At 36.9% G+C, this 20,207-nt stretch overlaps 1 protein-coding gene across 1 annotated transcript in view; it reads right to left on the reverse strand.

Annotated features, from left to right (window-relative positions):
- Positions 1-1,412: 1,412 nt before the first annotated feature.
- Positions 1,413-20,207, reverse strand: part of LOC144642900 (uncharacterized) — a 28,457-nt gene continuing 9,662 nt past the window's right edge. Inside the window, exons 6-16 of the mRNA XM_078502003.1 lie at positions 19,048-19,167; positions 18,381-18,530; positions 16,780-17,004; positions 14,131-14,432; positions 10,313-10,663; positions 9,716-9,962; positions 8,455-8,789; positions 6,962-7,054; positions 6,238-6,463; positions 2,614-2,828; positions 1,413-1,841 (exon numbers count right to left, since the gene is read on the reverse strand). Of these exons, the coding sequence (XP_078358129.1) occupies positions 1,677-1,841; positions 2,614-2,828; positions 6,238-6,463; positions 6,962-7,054; positions 8,455-8,789; positions 9,716-9,962; positions 10,313-10,663; positions 14,131-14,432; positions 16,780-17,004; positions 18,381-18,530; positions 19,048-19,167 (2,429 nt within the window). The 3' untranslated portion in view covers positions 1,413-1,676. The remainder of the gene's footprint in view (positions 1,842-2,613; positions 2,829-6,237; positions 6,464-6,961; positions 7,055-8,454; positions 8,790-9,715; positions 9,963-10,312; positions 10,664-14,130; positions 14,433-16,779; positions 17,005-18,380; positions 18,531-19,047; positions 19,168-20,207) is intronic.

Here is a 20,207-nt window from a genome sequence, read left to right on the forward strand (position 1 = left end):
TCACTTACACTACTTGGCTTCACACTAGAAGCTAAGTTTGTTTCAAGTAAATACTTCACTCAAGCGCACTCGAAAATCTCAAGTCGCACTTCACGAAACTTAGCACTTGATGACAAAGTATATTGCTTGAGGTACAAGCTGTCAATCATCTTTAGAATCGCGAAACGCTGCACGCCGCTTTCATTTGGCTTTTATTTCCTGTTGGTCAAGTGCGTTCTCAAGTGTGGTGTGGGCCATACTTGGCGGTGACTTCGGCTTCTTTGAACTACGAAAGTTTCCATGGTCACCAAGTAAAGTTCAAGTGAGCACGACTTACCGCTTCACACTCTAAGTAGGTTCCAAGTGCACTTAGACTATACTTACGCGTTTTAGTATGAAGCCAAGTAATAATATTAAGCCTCTCTATACAGCGAATTAGCAAATGGATTGTACAATATATTAATTGGTGTCAGGAAAAAAATGTCTGGTAACTAATGTTTTGTGTGTAATACGAGTTTTCAATTGCGTAAACGTTTGCAGCTAGCGCTTTCTTTGTGCATTAAGAGATCGTGTTCTTGTGAGTGAAGAAAATAATGTATGTTCATTTTTTTCAACCCAATAGGGTATAAAAACTGGGCATCGTCTGAAGAAGTTGCCCTTTGTGACTTAAATGTCAAATGAACCGAAATTTCAAAATGCCATTTTAACCAATTAAACACTTAAAATATCCATTATTGCGTGAAATTAAAAAAAAAGCTTTCCGGGCCTTAAAGCGCGAATTAAAGCAAAAAAAAAAAACAACAACAACAACAAGGGTTTCCAAAGGCTTCACGAAAACGTTTCTGGAATACCCTCGCACTGAAATGGAAGGGATGGATCGAGTTTTTGACATCATAATTGGGGTTTTTAAAGACGACCGCAGACGTATTCCGCTGACCGCACTGGATGTCAAAGTTATAGACAATAGCGTGATTTCACAACCTCGATTCTAATACTCTAATGTGAATTTTTAAATGCTAATGAGGAACGAACAATAGAGATTTTTGTTTTAATTTGCGTTCATGCCAGCGTGCATACTACCTATGTCTCACATGACATGGAAAACGACAGCTAACAAACCTTGAACTTGCTTGAGCTATTATTGAAATTTATCAATTTTATTTACAAAAATGCGCATCACTGAACAACAAGCAACAAACAATGAACTGAAAAACGGCTGAAAAGCACGAAATAACTGCTTCAATTGTAAAGTCGCTCTCGAGTGATCCTTGATTCCCAGTCCATAATAACCTCGATGAACCGTCAAAAATCAGTTTTTTCCAAAAACTGGTGATGAGAAGTCTCTTGTGGGCATGCATTTTTATCGTGATCTTACAAGTACACCCTGATAGGCTAAGACAATGCAACAAATAACTGACCATCAATATAAATTATGCTGATTTATTCATTTATTATATATCTTTAAATTGCTTTACAATTTTACCATTGACATAGTTCCATATTTTTTCGCACTCTACGACTACTAAAGCACACACGTGTCACGTTTGGTATTATATCGTAAATCTCCTCACTCGTGGAAGTGTCGTATAAGTGGAATAGTGGAACTAATTAACAATGGCAAAGACAATGACTTCTGCTTTGTATTTTATTTTTTTTAAATCACTTAATATGCTTTTTCCGTTTTTCTCGGTACTGCTTTAGGCTTCATGAGTTAAAGTAAACGGAGGCTTGGACAATGGAACTTTAGATTTGGAACTTGGAGTTTGGTAACTTGTGCATCTCGCATCATCTGGCCCTGTTGGGTAGCTGTCAGTCCAGTACAGATAATGGATCCATACATTCATCCTGGTATAGATGGATCTCTGTAGAGTAAAATGAACAAAAAGATGAAAAAAAAAATAAACATTATTGTGTTTTTTTATTGCCTCAATGTACTCTTAAATACGTATAGTAAACAAAGACTAACTAAAATCAAATTATCTAAGGGTGATTTTTCAATGGCTTAGTGAAACGAAATAAGTGAAAGATATTCCCTCTCACACCGCTGGGGCCTGGGTTAAAGTCACGTGTCCATAGAGCCAGACATTATTTTGTCCACCATTTTCTGATCATTTTCAGTACTGTATGACTTTTGGGTTCAAATTGGGCAAAATAAGTATGCATTTCCGACTTCTACATGTACATGTATGCTTCTTAGCCGTTGTTTTTTCAAGTTGTTATAGGGAGGATAAAAGTCAGGCTTAATGAGATCAATTTGACGATGAGCTTTCAGTGGTGTGCAAGTAAGAAATCTTGAACGGTATGGCACACATCAAGGTTTAACTATATACTTATGTTAGTGTTGGAATAAAACTGCCGATGTTTCATTCTCCATCTGTAACAATAGCGTTGAGCAGTAAAAATCGTACATTAGCCACACTTTTCAGAAGAGACTAAGGATTTCCGGATTTTGCGAAAATTTATTATCACTTTCAATCCATACGCAGGGCCAGTAAGTTAGATAACAGGTTACACATTATTGACAGCAATTCAGTGTGAAGAGAATCCGAACTAAGGTAAACTAAAAATTATTACGTAGTGACGATGGGTAAGACAGATAAGTATATAAGTTTATAAGGACGATCCAAAACTCACATCGAAGTCTTTGCAATTTTTATCCGTTATCGGGGAATTGCCAGTTTCGCAAGATGCTTGGTCATCGATGGGCATGGACAGCTGGTATGTTCCAAACGGACTTGTACATTCTTCTGCGCCAAGAAGAACGTCACTGCAAGGCGCGTCACTAAGGTAGTGACAACACATCGGCTGGAAGCGATAGTCGTCTTCCTCCATACAGAAAAGCGAATCGCCTGAAATAGTTATTAATATATATATATATATATATATATATATATATATATAACAGTAAAATCTCAAGAGTTAGTTTATATGGTCATTTATTCGCTACTCTGAGTTTCATGCCTCGTGCGAGGCAATCATCAGGCGACTGCCAGAAAAAACGGTTACATTCAAAGATATTTGAAAATTCAGAACAATACAATACATTGCGTGTCATATGTCACGTCACGCGAGAACTTTATCACTAGTTAAAAAACGTTTTTCAGTAAAAATTTCCTAGAGTGTCTGCAACACGATACAAGCTCATTTCTGCTGTTCAGAGTTGACATTTCCGGTTTACATAAAATGAAAAATTTCTCCCACAAACACAAATTTTTCATTTTATGTAAACCGGAAATGTCAACTCTGAACAGCAGAAATGAGCTTGTATCGTGTTGCAGACACTCTAGGAAATTCTTACTGAAAAACGTTTTTTAACTAGTGATAAAGTTCTCGCGTGACGTGACATATGACACGCAATGTATTGTATTGTTCTGAATTTTCAAATATCTTTGAATGTAACCGTTTTTTCTGGCAGTCGCCTGATGATTGCCTCGCACGAGGCATGAAACTCAGAGTAGCGAATAAATGACCATATAAACTAACTCTTGAGATTTTACTGTTATTCACCGCTCTAGTTCAGCTATTGAGCACTTTGTAGCAGATGAGAATTTCACTCCATTTGTTGGTTATATATATATATATATATATATATATATATATATGTCTGAATTTATCAAAACCAGGTCAAGGAAATTTTCACCGTTTTAAGCCCAAATCGCTGTAAACGCGTTTTTTTCTCGCCAGAGACTATCTCCAAACTCGATGATATAAAAACTAAAGGGAATGTCAGTCTTTTTTTCTCTTCTCCTCTCTCTTCTTCACCTTTCAGCGCTGTATTTCTTTTTTTTTTTTTTCCCCTTTCTTCTGGCGTTTTGAGCCAATTCGCGCAGTAACGTACTTGTTCAAGAATACTGACGTCACTTTTCTTTGACCCGGTTTTGATAAATTCAGACATATATATATATATATATATATATATATATATATATATATATATATATATATATATATATATATATATATATATATATATATATATATATATTTGAATTTCTTGTGATGGGTCCCGCAAACAATGCTGTCCACAGAGTCTGTAACGGAGGATCACTAGAAGCGATCGTGGAAACTTGAATGCTTGAGAAGAATAAATATTTGTAACGGTCAAGTAACCAACTCCAGTCAAGACTTGTTAGCTTTTAATGCTCTACGTTTCGGCCGTCTCGGCCTTCTTCAGGAGCGTTTAAACTGTATAACGGTAAGTGTCAACAGAAGTATTTTCAAAAAAATGGGATAACAATTGTGATTGGTTACAGCAGTTCACGCGGTAATGTGCACGTGGTAGATGAAATACAATGCTGAACTAACTATAAAAATGATAAAATATGATGGGACAAATATACATAATACATAGAAAAAAGAAATACAAAAAGTCGAAAAGAAAAAAATAAAATAAAATAAAATAAAATAAAATAAAATAATAAAATAAGATAATAAAAAAATATATATAATAAAATAAAATAAAAGGAACTATCAAATATACAATAAAAAACAACAGTGAGGAAATATAATTGAAAGGTTAGATTAAACTGTTAATTGCCGGCTTCAATTTATTTATCCAGTATTCTTCTCTTGTTCTCCTGGTAAACTGGTCTTTTGCCCGTACTTTTTCAATAACCGTCAGCTTCATGTTTTCACGGCCACAGACTTTAAAATGTCTCACTGTAGGAATGTTTTTGTTGCCAACGGTTATATCGGAGCGGTGTTGATTAGCCCTTGTGTTAACGCTGTTACCAGTCTCGCCAACATACTGATCTTTACATTTAGCACATGTTATAAGGTATATTACGTTATGAGTGTGACAGTTGCTATATTGCTTAAGATTGATAGATTCGCGGGTAGTGTTGCTAGTGACTTTTGTGGCAAATAAACCATACGATTTACAGCAAGCACATCGTGGATCACTACCGCAGGGCCAAAATCCTGGTTTGATGTCTCGGGTGGTGTGGTTTTGCTTGTGTACACGGGAGATATGTATTTTAAGGCCTTTGTTGTTGCAGAATGAACGGCTACAGATGCTACATTGAGTGGCTGTAGGTGTGTTAGAGTTGGTGGATGGTGCAGGCAGAGGGAGTGGCTCATTAGGGCTGGTTGGTCGCAATCGCCGGCTTGTTAGGATCTGCGATAAGTTGCGTCCTTTTCTGTAGGCAACTAAGGGAGGGTCGCGGAAAGCATCTCTGCATCTTGGAGACACATGTAGGAGCTGGTGGGCTTGGCTTAATATTTTATGTAAATTGGGTAGAGCCGGGTTGTAGGTGACTACCAACGGCACTCTGTTGCTGTTTAAGTTGTTGTTGTCTGTATGCAGCACCTCCTCTCGGGTTTTGCTTCGAGCTCTTGTGACGGATTCTTTGACTAATCTATTTTTGTAACCTCGCTCCAAGATATATATATATATATATATATATATTATATATATTATGTAACACTGAGGCAAGTTGCACTTTTAATTCAATTTAATCTAATCTAAAAAATTTAATCTAATCAATCTAAGTTAAGGCATCATGTAGATCTTAGCATTTTTGTTACAACTATATTTTGCCTTAATTTACCCCTTTTTGACCTATGATATCATCATTGGGTTCAACTCATATGAGTCAACACTTAAACCAAAGAAAGCCTAGAGGACACAGAAGGGATACACAGAAGGGAGTTAAACTAGGTGTATTGTATATTGTCATATCTGACGCCAAGTTTTTTTAATTAGCTTTAAAACTAAAGATTGAAGTCTTCAAATTCTAGCATGAAAACTTTTGCGCCTTTTAAAGCTACAAACGTCCATATTAAATTAAAATTTAAAAATTCGAGTCAGATATGACAAAAAAAGAGATTTGACTGATCACTAAGTGGTTTAAAATGTTTATTTTTGTTCTTCTCGACCAGAAAATTCGGACACAAAACTACGATTCTTTAAAAAAAGTAAACTTCAGTGTATTACAGCATTGCTGCAAATCGCAATTCATTCGATTAAAACGATCCTTGTAAAACTTCAATTATTTCCTAATATCCTGTAAAGTTTTAGTGGAATCGGCTTTCAAACGTTCACGCTATAACGTTTTTCAAGGCAACACCCCTGCCAATATTTTGCTTTATGAATATTTCTATAGACATTGTATTCCCCGCAAACATAAAAGAGCAACGTAATATTTTTTCAAGTCCACAAATAAGGAACTTTTGTTGTGGATCCATAAAACCAACACGACTAATTGAACATAAAATTAATGCAGAAAAACATAATATTAAATCCTCATAGCTACTTACTGATGCCCTTCTTTTTTTCTTCGTTACATTTAGCACTATTAGTTATTGCGAAACGGTTGAATACAAAATTCCGCAATGATGCCAATGGTACACGGAACTCCTTGGACTGTCCACTTGAATCTCTAAAGAACGCACCACTCATATGCCGCAACTTCAAATAAACCTTGGCTGGCATGTTGTTGTTGCTATTACTTTCATCTTCTTCACCGTAGAGCTCAACATACATCTACAATTAAAGGGAATAAAAACAATCGAATAAATCTTTGTTCTTCTTCTTCTTAATAATATTATTAATCGTTAATACTGTTAAGACGAATCGTCTATTGCTGGATAAAGGACATCTAGGTCTTTATGCGAGGTTGTGTGCACGACAGTACACAATACTTTAGCGTGTGTTGTGAGCACTGCAATTTAACGTCATTGCCAATTGCTAAAATTTTCTGCCCTGTTACACGAGGAATGAAAGAAACAGAACGTATTTATCACAAGATCGATTGGAGTAAATAATGTGCATGGAATTCCTTAATGTGAGCCAGGAGTGTGTGAATAGAACACCAGAATAACAAAATGACACAATTAACTTGAGTGGGTTTCAATTCTGGCATTAAAGCTTAATTTTAGAAATTAAGCTATCCATGTTTTGAGCAACCACGTGGTGCGACATTCATTTCTAGGTACAACATGCCAATAAAATAGATACACCATTCCAATACAACATTCTTACCTTTAAAAGACGAACATTAAAACATGTATCGCAGCTGTGAGAGAGTTTCATGGTGAAACTCGTTTTTCCTGTATTATGTAGTTCTTCAAACATCTGAAAGGACAAAAGATATGATGAAATTGTAGGTACGTACTTTGGAGTTAAATTTATGTATTTCTGTTTTTGCTTGGTCATGTCCAAGAAGCTAGCATTGCCCCCTTTCTTTTTTTCTTTTTTCCTAAAGACAGACATATTGCAGAGCTAGTTGTCGTCCGTCACTTCAGATCTTAAAAAACAGGAGAAAAACAACAACAATGCCGATAAGTAAAACGCCAATAGTTTTAACTAGCCTTTTTTGACAGGTGTTGAGTACGAGTTTCGTACTCTACACTATCTGAAGGAAGGCGCTTATTAATTTATAAAAAATTGACTTCGTCACTCGATATTGATTTTTTAAATCTTATATTAGGTAATTAGTACTTAAAAACCCCATTGGGAGTGCACTCTCTTTGACCTACTTAATTTGAGTGGGCCTTTTGAACAAATATATTTCCTTTTTAACTTCTCTAAGGTATAAAAAATCTTATCTTTAACCCTATTCAGACCGGAAGAGGGGGGGAGGGGGCTTTTGAGGCCCGCGCTGACTTTGAACTCTTATAACTTTTTTTAAGATTTTACCAAACGCTGCCAAACTTTCTGAGTTAATATTTTTCCTAAATTTTATCTTGCAATAATTTGGTAGGATTGGATGATGTGTCAGGAACTTGACATCACCATGGCAACGGCATATTGACAGGCATGTTTTCCCAAATTTGTAATTTTGCGTGTTTCTTTTAACAAAAATTAACTTTAATGGAATTATTTTCACATTTTTACGGTTTAAAAGCACATTTTCATTGGTTTTGAGCACTTTGCAGTAGTTTTGGGTGATTTTCTGGTATTTTGGAAAAGATTTGAAATCCAAGATGCCTGATGGCGGATCCAAGATGGCGGCTGTTTTGACATCATGATGTAAGTGTCATGTGATGTAACGTCACCATGCCACGTGACGTATACCAAAAGAAATATAGAATACATCCTATAAGTTTCATTGTGATTGCTTAAATATTCTGGAAGTTACATAGGGGGCCCCCGGTCAGAGAAGGTCCAAAAAGCCCGGTTTGAATAGGGTTAACAATTGCATTTGCAAACGGAAAAATATGACTTATTCAATCACGCGCGGAAGAGAAAATAAAACAAAAATTGAACTTCTAGCACTCAAATTTGGTTCATTTTGTGTCAACTTGTCTCAAAAAAGTGATAGATCCCGAACAAAGTGGGCGACACCGACCATTTAAGAGAGATAACTGCAAGTTAACGGAACGGCTACCCACGCTATATATGTTATAAACTTTTCTCAGCGCGCTCATGAATGACGTGGCGTGTCATTGGGACATGAATTACGTACGAAGTAAGACGCATAAACAATTAGCGCAAACGTCCGTAAATATGAATGCTTCAATATACATTCTTACCCCCGCGTTTTTGGTATTGTCAAAAGACCACTTGTGTGTATTAGTGGAGTACCGAAACTTAGTAAAGCATTTTCGTCCTTTGCTTTCAAGGCTCTCGATTTCTTCCAGAGCCTTGGTCAGCTGAAGCACTCCTTGTAAGCTCCCAGTGCCCGCAGCAGCTTCAGCTGCAGTTCGCTCAAACTGCGCCAGTGTGTCATCGACATTCCACAGCGTACGGAACTCAAATCCTTTGTAGAACTGGAGGAGATGCTTGGTAAAACTGGTTTCCATTGTTCCGTAAGAAGTCAAAAGGTCATCAAGAAACGTTTGTTGTATGTTGTCAGCAATAGGGGCGTCTAAAGAAAGTGCACAAATGTTACAACATGTAAACGTTTTGCTATTGCCCTTAACAGCCCATATCGCACAAGGTCTGGGAAATGTTTCCATCTGGTGTATATGCTGTATGTGTTGTTGTTTAATGGTCGAATTTTGCATACTGGCATATCCTGAATAAAAGGACAACACTGGGCAAATGAGCGTGTTATTCTTACAGGCTTATGCTTCTGCTTCTTCTTGCGCTTATGCAGCTTATGCTTATGCCACGTCAAAATTAACATTTTAAGGCCGGATGATTAAAAAAAAAAAGAAAAACAAAAATATTTATTTTTTGTTAGAAAAAAAAAAAAAAACAATGTTTGGAGACAATACTAAAACTCACTTTTCCTATATACATTAACTGACGATATAACTTCCTCTTTTTACTTTCCACAAATAATAATGTTGCCTTTATTCCATTTTTTAAGCAACGACATTAATAAATAATGCGAATATTCTTCATATGTTAATCGAATATTTCCAAGTCGAATCGTATACCTTTGTGGTATGCTTCGCTGATATAACGCGTAAGTTTGATCGAACCATGAGCAAGTTTGTATTTTTTTGCAAGCTGTAGTCGAGAAAAAATACCAATCGCAAGAACTTAGTAAGCATACCAAACGATATGATCACGTATTAACCGTTTTCAATTCCACCAGAAATCTTGCAATATCTGGTCAGTGACTTAAAAGCACTTGGATTCAGAACGGTATTCGAGACTTTTGAATCCATCTTCGCAAATTTGGATACTGAAACTGTTAATATAATAACTGCAGGAGTCGATTTCTGTGTCAAATCAACTTTTATATACTAATACAGTTATTTAATAATAATAATAATAATAATAATAATAATAATAATAATAATAATAATAATAATAATAATAATAATAATAATAATAAATTACCACCAGTTTCGCCAAGGCTCTGTATTGCATTAGATGTTTCTTCTAAGTTAGGGATATCAAAGTTGAGTCCGCCAATTTCATTATCTAAGTCGATGACCTTTGCTATGAGATCAATCCTTGCAGCTCCGGCAATGAAGAACCGCTGGATCTGCTCATCGAGCTTCGCCTTTTTATGAGGTAGTAACCTCTCTTCAAACATGCAAACGAGGTCCGCTGCAAGTCCTTCCTTGTTCATTTCCAGGTTAGCCTTTGAAACAAGCGTAAAACACTATAAGACCACCTTAATTCCAAAGTCATTAAATAGAGAGTAGTGTGATTTTACTAATCACACATGGTAACATTTAAAAAAATACATTAATTTTAATTTAAAAAAGACAAGTAATTTTTTCCCCGTGTTCCCTTGTTTTCTAAAAGTTTTAGGCCGATTTTCGTGATTCCTGTTTCCTAAAATATCACAAACACAGCTTTTGTTCCCATGTTCCCAGCGTTATTTTCATTTAGTTCCCTTGCTTCCAATTGTTTTATGCCCATTTTCCTTTGCTTGACTGAAACCCCTGGGAGGGGATCGAAGGTGCGTAAGTCTGGGTGTCGTAATACCTGCATAACTTCTGGCACAGATCCTACGTCCATTTTGTCGAAATCTAGATCACTGGAATCCTCTAGAGCGGAGTACTCCTTACCAAATGTCAACCATTTTTCGACGTTGTCCAGGTTTTCCTGGAGAGTACCAGTGTTACACTTTGTGGCAAAATGTCCGGCCACTTCTAGAGCAGCACCAATAGAATCAAAGGGGTCTTTTCCTGCAATGCCACCGAAGAATCCAGTAACCCCTTGGAGTATTACAAAAAGATCCTGCTGATTGAACTGTGCTTCTTCATATACATCAGGTAGCTGAGCGATAATTTCTTCCAGAGAGCTCCTCATGCTTGCTTCCAACTCTTTGATGCTCTTACAATAATAAAAGAATAAAAAAGTGTGAGGAAAGAGGAAACTCTCTGAATAATCATATTCAGAAAGGGTTTTTTGGATCTTTTGAGACCGCGGAGTATGAGCGACTTCATCCCCCCACCCCATCCGTTTTTTTCCACAATATTTAAGCAATCACAATAAAACTTAGATGATATATAGTATGTCAGAAAATCTATTTTTTGGTATACGTCATGTGAAATTATGACGTCACGCCATGTGACAATTACATCATGACGGAAAAAAGCCGCCATTTTGGATTCCCCGTCTCGGATTTTAAAATTTTTCCATGTGAAATTTCTGCAAAGTACTAAAAGTCAATAAAAGTGTGCTTCAAAACCGTAGAAAGGTGAAAATAATTGCATTAAAGTTATTTCTCATTAAAAAAACACGGAAATTACAGAATTGGGATAACATGCCTGTCAACATGTCGTTGCCATGGTGACGTCAAGTTCCTGACACAACAACCTATCCTACCAAAATATTTCCAGATAAATTATGGAAAAAGTCGCAAAGCTTGGCAGCGTTTGGTTGAATCTAGAAAAAAGTTATAAGCGTTTAAAGTCAGCGCGAGCACTTTCCTCTCCCCCGGTCTGGATAGGGATAATACAGCAAATAAAGCTTATCGACGATACAAAGCATATAAAACAATGTATATATACAAACGGCGTATTGACTGAAAAGTAAAGAAATGATCGCATCCTGGCACTAAATTTGCAATTAAGGAGATTGCAAAAGACGATGCCAGAAAAATCTAGCTTCAGCGGTATTTGATATCTTTGCGATGAAAATATTTTCACATCCCTGCTCAAGGCATGGCGACTCTCTGTATCTCTGAAGAAAGCCATACGAGATTTGCTCTCCAAATCGACGTAGTTGCTCACCGACCATTTTAAATGTGAAACGAGCAATTAGCAGTGGAATAAAATGCCTTGAAGTTCTCCAAAAGAGGAGTAACCATTCTCTTCATTGACAAAATCAAGTTATAGTTTTATGGCCGTAGTTAGCCAATCCTTCGTTGTGCATGATTTGCACGTAGGACCTTCCTACGTACTCGTATTTTATGCTCCTAGCTTGCTCGCTTTTTGTGGTTACTGGCTGTAAGTAAGTCCGTCCGTGACTTTTTTATTTGTGTAACCGCTGACCGAAACGTACTGAAAATGTATGGAACATTGAAGGCGCGTTTTCCTATGTCCATTTCTCACGCATGCTTGACTAAACAAAGAAAATGGCGTCTGTTGTAGGCCCTTTCAAGGCAATGTTTTTTCTTCGTTTACGATTAAAACACGTCTTTTAAAGTCTAGAATTGAAGGAAATGAATATGGGGAATACTCAACGGCAGAAAAATGTGGATATTGAGGTCTTAAAGTCGTCGTTCGTGGGACGTTTGTCACGGAGGAAATTTGCAAGAGACACAACACGAAATTTAACCTAAACTACGAACTTGAAATGGAGTTTTCAGGACTTGCACGCGCAGCTAAATACAAAAATTGCACTAGACACTTAGAAAAAGAAAATAAGAAAAAAGAAAATGTTAAAAACAACAACAACAACAACAACAAAAAATACGGAAAGTGGTGGAGTCGAACGCATCAGGAGCGTCTACTCTACCACTAGGCCACCAGTTTACTTGAATCAAAGATTCATCCATTTTAAGTAAGGAATTGTGTTTTCCATACAAAAGTTCACAGTGACAGGCTTACTAAAGTGCATCGTAAGTTAACCGAAATGAAGACCCACCAAACGTATTTTTTTAACGTTTTTTAACATATTTTCAATGTTTGTAACGTATTTTTTGTCCAAATCGCCAAAATAAAATACCAGTTAATACTGTCTCGTCAAAATCGCGAAATTAACTACGTACCTGCGAAATTTAGTACCAATAAGGTACTCTCCACTAAACCTAAAGGTACAACTCTTCTTTCATCACTGTCGTACTAATTTACTGCCGACAGTAACCACATGTCCTCTGAGATCTTTTATTGTCCAAAACATAATTAAATTATGATCATTTTTCAAAATTATGTTCCTTTGGTTTGAAAAATGCTTTGTTTCATTTAATTTGGAAGAAATAGATACAAAACAAGGCACCATGTATGTTTTACGCGGATTGAGTAATATAAAAAAAATCTCTGTTTCTTCTTAAACCTTTCTTACCCTTGTTCATGTTCCTCAAATGTGTCTTGTATTATATAATACAACGTTAGCGAACTGTTTTACACGGTCGTGTAAGGCAATTTTTGTGGTAGCACTGTGCCCTCAGCGTTAAAATTTACCAGCAGTATATTCCAGAGATCGCTCTCGAGCAATTTTTGTTGCAGATGGCCTATATTCTGCTTTGCGACCTTCTTCGAAACGATGCGCGGCTGACTTTTACCAAGGACTGGGTACAACTCCTGAAAATTAACAGCTGATTGGCACGGCTTTCTTTAAACAAGGAAAGTTACGCTTTTGACAACAAAAAAGTAGATGAAATTGGCGGAACATGCTAAATTATGCTTGCAATGCCAAAAAATGCTCGTTTAGCCAAATTATGCCGAAAAAATGCTAGCATAATCTATTTGTACGCGATTTGAGTTAACTATAGAGCGCAGGTTTTCAGACTCGATTTATCTATTCAGACATCTTTACTTCTTTTTTCTTTAAAATCGAAAACTGCTTACCATTGAAGAAAATGAGACGTTTAACTGGAAGCAGTAAAATTGCTTCTCGCAATATTGTTCCGTGTGCAGGCGGATAAACTGCACGTTTCAGCTTCAGTCAGGTTCACTTTCGCAAACTTTTTTTTATCAAATTAAAATACTGTGGAAATCAACACATCGGCACGTTAAATACAAATGTAAGTAGCTAGAAAATGTGTTGCGAAAATTTCAATATGATTTTTTATGTTTCAATATGATTTTTTATGTTTCCCTTGCAACGTCATAACTACAAGCATGTCGTGCCAAAAATTGTACGATTTGTGTAATTTTACATTCCATAAGTATTATGACTTGATTTTGCATCAATTTCCTCTTATTTTCGAAGAAAATCGTGACATCAAAGATGGGGGATCCAAGATGGCGGCTGTAATGACGTCATATCTAGCATAAAATAGTCATCTTCTAGAGTAAGTTAAGAGGTTTAACCCACTGCAAAATAGTTTCGCTTCGTGTAAAAAAGAAAGTAACCCTTGCGAAGGATCCTTGAAATCCCCCCACCCCCACCCCTTGTATTACTGTGATTGTATGAATCTACTCGCATGTCCAAGAGTTAAATATCAAATTCAGTCGTCCACAAATGTTCACAAGATTTCCGTCGCGACCTACCTAGCCTTAGATTCTAACAACGTACGAGAAACGTATTCTTTGAACATATTCATGACTTGCTTACAATGAGCTTAGAATTATGTACCCTTATTTTATTATTTTTTTATCTTTTATTGTTCTACCTTTTAGAGAAAAACTTACTGAGACATAAGCCCCTTTCTCGCTCTCTGCTATTCTTTTGGCCTCTACGAGTCGTTCTATCTCTTTGTCGACTTGTATCTTTGCAGCCTCTGGAAGTGCCTCCATCACTTCTCTTATCCCATCCTGCCGTTCAACTGATGCCTGTATTCCGTTGTATGCATCCTCGTATGCTTTAGCGTGGTCTTTAATATTTTCCACTTGTTCCTTGAACGTTTCCCATTTCATCAGAGGGGCGAACAATTCATTTCTTCCAAATCTGTCAAATCCCTCTTCGTTCAGAAAGCCCAGCCTCCATTTCGCAACTAAGGTGAACACAAGCAAGATATCAATTGTAATGCTCTCTCGGAGCATGAGGTTTGTTTTTGCCTTCAGGCAACCAGTATTCCCCAATAGGGAATAAACAAGCTAGTTCATCCATACCATGCATGCAAGAAAAAAATATTCTAAACAACAAACTGTTACAAGAATTAGTGCCCTTTGGAGATGTGAAATCTGCTTTAATATAAACATTTTTGGCATGTTTTACTGCAATGGGCCACTGGTTAATCTTTTAACCCTATTCAGACTGGGGGGGGGGGGGGGGGGGGGGGTCTTTTGAGGCCCGCGCTGACTTTGAACTTTTATAACTTTTTTTCAGATTTAACCAAACGCTGCCAAACTTTCTGAGTTTTCCGAAAATTTATCAGGCAACAATTTGGTAGGGTTGGATGATGTGTCAGGAACTTGACATCACAATGGCAACGGCATTTTGACAGGTATGTTTTCCCAAATTTGTAATTTTGCGTGTTTCTGTTTATAAAAATCAACTTAAATGGAATTATTTTTACATTTTTACGGGTTTAAAGCACATTTTTATTCATTTGAGTACTTTGCAGTGATTTTGGGTGTTTTTCTGGCATTTTGGAAAAAAATTGAAATCCAAGATGGCGGATCCAAGATGGCGGCTGTTTCGACATCATGATGTATTTGTCACGTGATGTGACGTCACCATCCCACGTGACGTATACCAAAAGAAAGGGTTTCGGACATACAATACATCCTTTAATTTTCATCCAAAACAATTTTCTCCCGCCCACCCAACCCCATCCATTTGCTTGGTATATAACTGCAGGAAAATAACCAGCATTTTCACAGTATGGGACATTGTCAGGACGACCGATCACGTGCAGAGAATTTCCAAAAAAAAAATATATATATATAGTCCCCGGGGGAGGGGGTACTCCCGTATGTGGGCTATATAGGTATGTGCCGCGGGATAGGGTATAGTTTTTGAGGTTCTCGGTCCTTAAATAGGGTATCATTTTTGCTTCTTTTGGCATTGTGTTCCCGGTGTGATCCTTAGATAGGGTACCTAATTTTTATCAGCCAAAATAAAAGCCCAGCTAAACGGAAAAAAGGTATTTTAAAACTGAACTTTCTGTTTAAGTATTAGTAAAGCAATTTTATAAAGATTTGTGTTTTGCCGTGCGCGGTTAGCCTTTCTTTGGGTCGTCACGGAACGCTTCTCCTCCCCTTGAAGAAGGGTGTCATTTTTCGGTTTTGGGCCTTAAAAAGGGTATCAATTTTCGTTTTCTTTATCCTTAAATAGGGTCAGGGTTTAAGAACCTTCGCGGCACACTCCTATGCGAAATTTATGGGAGTATCCCCCCGGGCATAGTCCCAAGACTCGTACTATCAGAGCACATAATCAAAATCCAAAATGAGTCCAAAATGGCTGGCACTAAACAAAGCATTGATCGTCGGCGAGATTTGCTTTTATTTATCTATTACTATAACTAAGGCCTCATGTTGCTAACTCGAGGCTTTTGAGTGGCTCCTAGCTATAGCCAACTATTCAAGGAATGCAGTGTTTCTGTGAGGGAATTATCGGTCGAAAGCTGCTGCTGAAATTTAATGTTCTTAAAACGAATATAAGCCAAAGAAGCGCAGCTTCCAAGGCTTATATGCTAGTTTAAACAGCATCCAATTTTCAAAAAGAAAACCTTTGAAACAGCGGATGGTTTCCTTCACACGTTCTCCCAATGCAACTTTTAAGTGTATTGCTACATACATGTCACTTAGATGCCTTTTTGTGACGATTTTTGTTCCCTTCTCCATTGACTGTCCGGTTCTATGTCATGTTCTGTTGCTTTGAGGCACTTTGAACTTTGAACCAAAGCAATTCATTGTTGTTCATTCTTCGTCAAAGGCTATTTCAAACAGTACGAAATGCGTACCTTACTTAAGACCGAGTGAGGAGAGGAAATCAAATCGGTTGTTTGGAATCAATCATTGTGCTTTGTGTCTAATAACCTTAGAGTATAATCCAGTGAATTTTTCTTTGTCAGAAGTCTTTTTTTTTTCTTATAGATTTGGTCAATCAAAATTGGCAAATTCAATATGCTTGTTTGCGAAATACTTTCAGGGACGAGTACTATCCATCCGAGTATTTTCCTCGGTCGGGCATGAATACTATCGCGTCACGTGATCAATTTAAACCAATCAGGATAGGTGAAAATGTAATGGAAAACGTTTATAGCATACGGCGATCAAGGTTCATCCGAAAACTAACTGATGAGAGATGAAAGTATATGTGAAACGTTATTCGTTGCTTACTTGTCAATGCTGATGATTGCTAACGGCTAACGGTATTCACGAGAATAAGCTTACCTTTTCTGAATTCAGATGCTTCCGATTTTTCTTCTGTTAAGGTAACTATGAAATTCAACACTGCTTCGGCGAGTGGGATTTTGTTTGCCCAAATAAGATCTTCGGCATATCTTGTCATTAACTTTATCAAAGACAATGGATATTGATCTTTTGCGCTGCGACTAAGGTCCAATTCCTCAAGATAAGTGCCTTCTACTTGGCCATCTGAACCAGCGCTTACCACAGCTAAAACAACAAAAGAAAAGAAACGTTGTAATCTATAATTGTCTGTCAAAGTTTTTTTTTTATTTATGTATACACTCATTCATTCATTCATTCATTCATTCAGAAATTTAGTTAGTTAGCTGGTTAGTTAAATAGTTAATTGGTTAGTTAGTTAGTTAGTTAGTTAGTTAGTTAGTTAGTTAGTTAGTTAGTTAGTTAGTTAGTTAGTTAGTTAGTTAGTTAGTTAGTTACAACAGCATTTTTTCTAAGTTTTCTTAAAGAGTTCGAATCACTGCAAAATAAGGTATAATTGATGCTTTTGTAACGTTAAAGCCGCGTTTACACGATCAACTTTTATTTGAAAATTTGATGTGACAAATATATTTGATCGTATAGATGGCATAACAATTATTTGTCGGAAATTCAAAGTTTAGCGCGCCATCAATGAGCTTAGACTGCAGAGATACGCAAAGAGATACGCGTGCACAGTGTCTAGTGGGAGATTGGGTTTTCACATGAAAGCTGACACGCCAGCTTTGTTAAACAAATATATTTGTCACATAAAAATTGGGCACTTTTTCTCAAATGCACGAGGAAATAAAAATTGTCACATAAAAATTGCTTGTGTAAGCGAGCCTAATAGGCCATTTTCCAGTTACCCTTTACCCCTGTTTCAAAACGAGTCTACGTGCGAAACCATTCATTTGAAAACTAGTTTCACCTACAAGTCCATTTTCATGCAAATCAAACTCATTTTCATTTGAATGGTTTCGCACGTAGACTCGTTTTAAAACAGAGGTAAAGGGTGACTCGGAAATTGCCTATTGAACGAATATGTGGAAATTAAAGTCAATATACAAAAGATTGAATTTCTAACATTGGTTAATTCTGTCAGTCTGTAATTAAATTGTTACCTCCCATACTTCTGTTCTGAAATTTAACAATTTATTATATCAACTATAATTTTTGCAGTCCACTTCCTTAATTGTCAGAGTAATTTCAAAGCTACCAGACATATAGTCTGAATGTGTCTTAACACAACTGATAAATGTGTGTGATAATATACACCTAAACATAATATAAATTTGGTTTAATTTAAAGCAATAAATTGAATAACGTCACATTGAGGTCACGTTGTTTGCTTTATAATGATAACCATGTATGTGTAGTTTTTAATTTACATCACCCGGTGCTAATTTGGTGGACATGCATAACAGCATACGTTGATTTTAAGTTACAGGTTGCTACCGCTAAAAACTGCAAAAGACACACAAAATCCTGAGCTGAATAGAGTTAAGAAGTGACATTGTCTTGTTTAGGTAAGAAAACATTTAAAGTGCTTTGCCTGCAATGTGAAAATCGAGTTAAAAGAGGACTGTTGTAGTGCAATACTGAACTTTGTCCGTTGCTTCCTACTCTTCCAACTGGTCCACGATCCGCTTCATCTGTCTGTCCATTGGCTTTACAGCTTCCAGAACTTGTATGACGGCCGCGACTTTCTTTATAACGGCAATTGATGCCACGGCCACCACGTCCTCCGTCACCCCCTTATGAAACAAAAAAAAACAATCACTTAATCAAACAATCAATCAATCAATCAATCAATCAATCCGCCCATCTATTCATGCATCCAGCCATCCATCCATCTTCCCATCAATCCATTTATCCATCCATCCATCCAGCCATTTGTCAGTCAATCAATCAATCAATCTGTCAGTCAATCAGTTAATCAATCGATCAATCTAACAAAAAGTTCATGTCCTTGTGGGAATTTACGATGAATTACTAGTCAGCTTCTTCATTCTTTGCAAGACTTGAAATTAAAATCCATGGCTCCTCTTGCCAAATGGTGATGTTTATAAAACAATGAGCTTAATATTATCCACTCAGCAACGGAAAAAATGCAAGAAAATTTTGTGTTGACAACGGAACTGATAATTATGGCAGAGAAGTAAGGAGGAAGAGAAGTAGAAAGAAACAAAGTCGCGGAGGACGACGAACGACAAGCAGGAGAACTCTTGTACACTTTAAGTTCACTTTAAAATCCTTAGCAGCTAAGCTTACCTTCTCCTCCAACCCCGTTTGTAGCTGCCTGGCCTCCAGTTCCGCGACATGTTTTAAGTTCCACCTTTCCTCGTACTTTTCTGACGTTTATTGTTTGGCGCCCAGCATTACCACCATTTCCTGTTTTCAACAAATTTCCTTTAGTAAAAAGGTCCAAGTCGTAGAAATTTTAACGGATATCTTTGCGTATTTAGTGGGATAAAGTGGAGGATTCATTGTAGTTTGTGGCTCAGAGCCAATCAGAACTGTAAACCATAACAACTCGCGCTGCTTTCTTGCTAAGAGGCCGTACTTATAGAGTCTAAAGGCATTTCTATAAAATACTTAAAAGCTTCAAAACCGCTTATAAATGCCTGCCTGCTATGATAGTAACTTTAACGATTTGTTTCGAGCGTTAGGATGGCGGAAAATCTATAAAAAAAGCGATCATGATGTATAAGACCATGCATGGGCTACTGACACCAGGATATATATTTGACACAATTGACATCAAGTTTTGTTTTAGCGATAGGCTGAATGCTTACCGTTTAATTAAGGGACATAAAAAACAAATTAGCTCTTCCACAAATACGCACTGACTATTTAAAGATATGATATGTTATTTTTCCAAGCTCGTGAACGGACGGGATTCTGCGAATCCTGCAATCCGATTGACTAATCGCGCGCTCGTAACCGTTCCAGCTTTTTTACGATACGGACCACGGTCCTGAAAGTGTATTTTCTGCGCCTAGGGGATTTTTTCTTCATTTGGTTGCTGTACTAACAAACACATAAAAGTGCTCAACAACCGTTGTAGATGTGAAAGGACAAAATTGTAGTGGAATAAAAGGCCTCGACGTTTTTCAAAAGGTGAGTATTTATTTCTTTCACGACAAAATCGAGTAGTGGTTAACCGTTCGTAGTTTGTTGTTGTTTGCGCCATTGCCAAGTTGCACAGGTATTCAGACGGCATTTTTGAGTTAAGTTGCCTTGTTTATCTGTCACTTTTTGCGAAAACAAAGCACTTTCTATCGTCGTTCAAGAAAACTTGATGAGATTCTTTTATTGAAAACGCTCAAATAAATCCTCCCTGATTGTTGTGCCCTACGCCGATGACCAAACTACGCATTTCATTCAGTTACACTTTCGCACTGTCAACATATCAGAATAAAGTTCTGCTG

The sequence above is a fragment of the Oculina patagonica genome, chromosome 2, assembly GCF_052425735.1.
Source record: "Oculina patagonica isolate OP01 chromosome 2, crgOcupat, whole genome shotgun sequence".
Taxonomy (NCBI): domain Eukaryota; kingdom Metazoa; phylum Cnidaria; class Anthozoa; order Scleractinia; family Oculinidae; genus Oculina; species Oculina patagonica.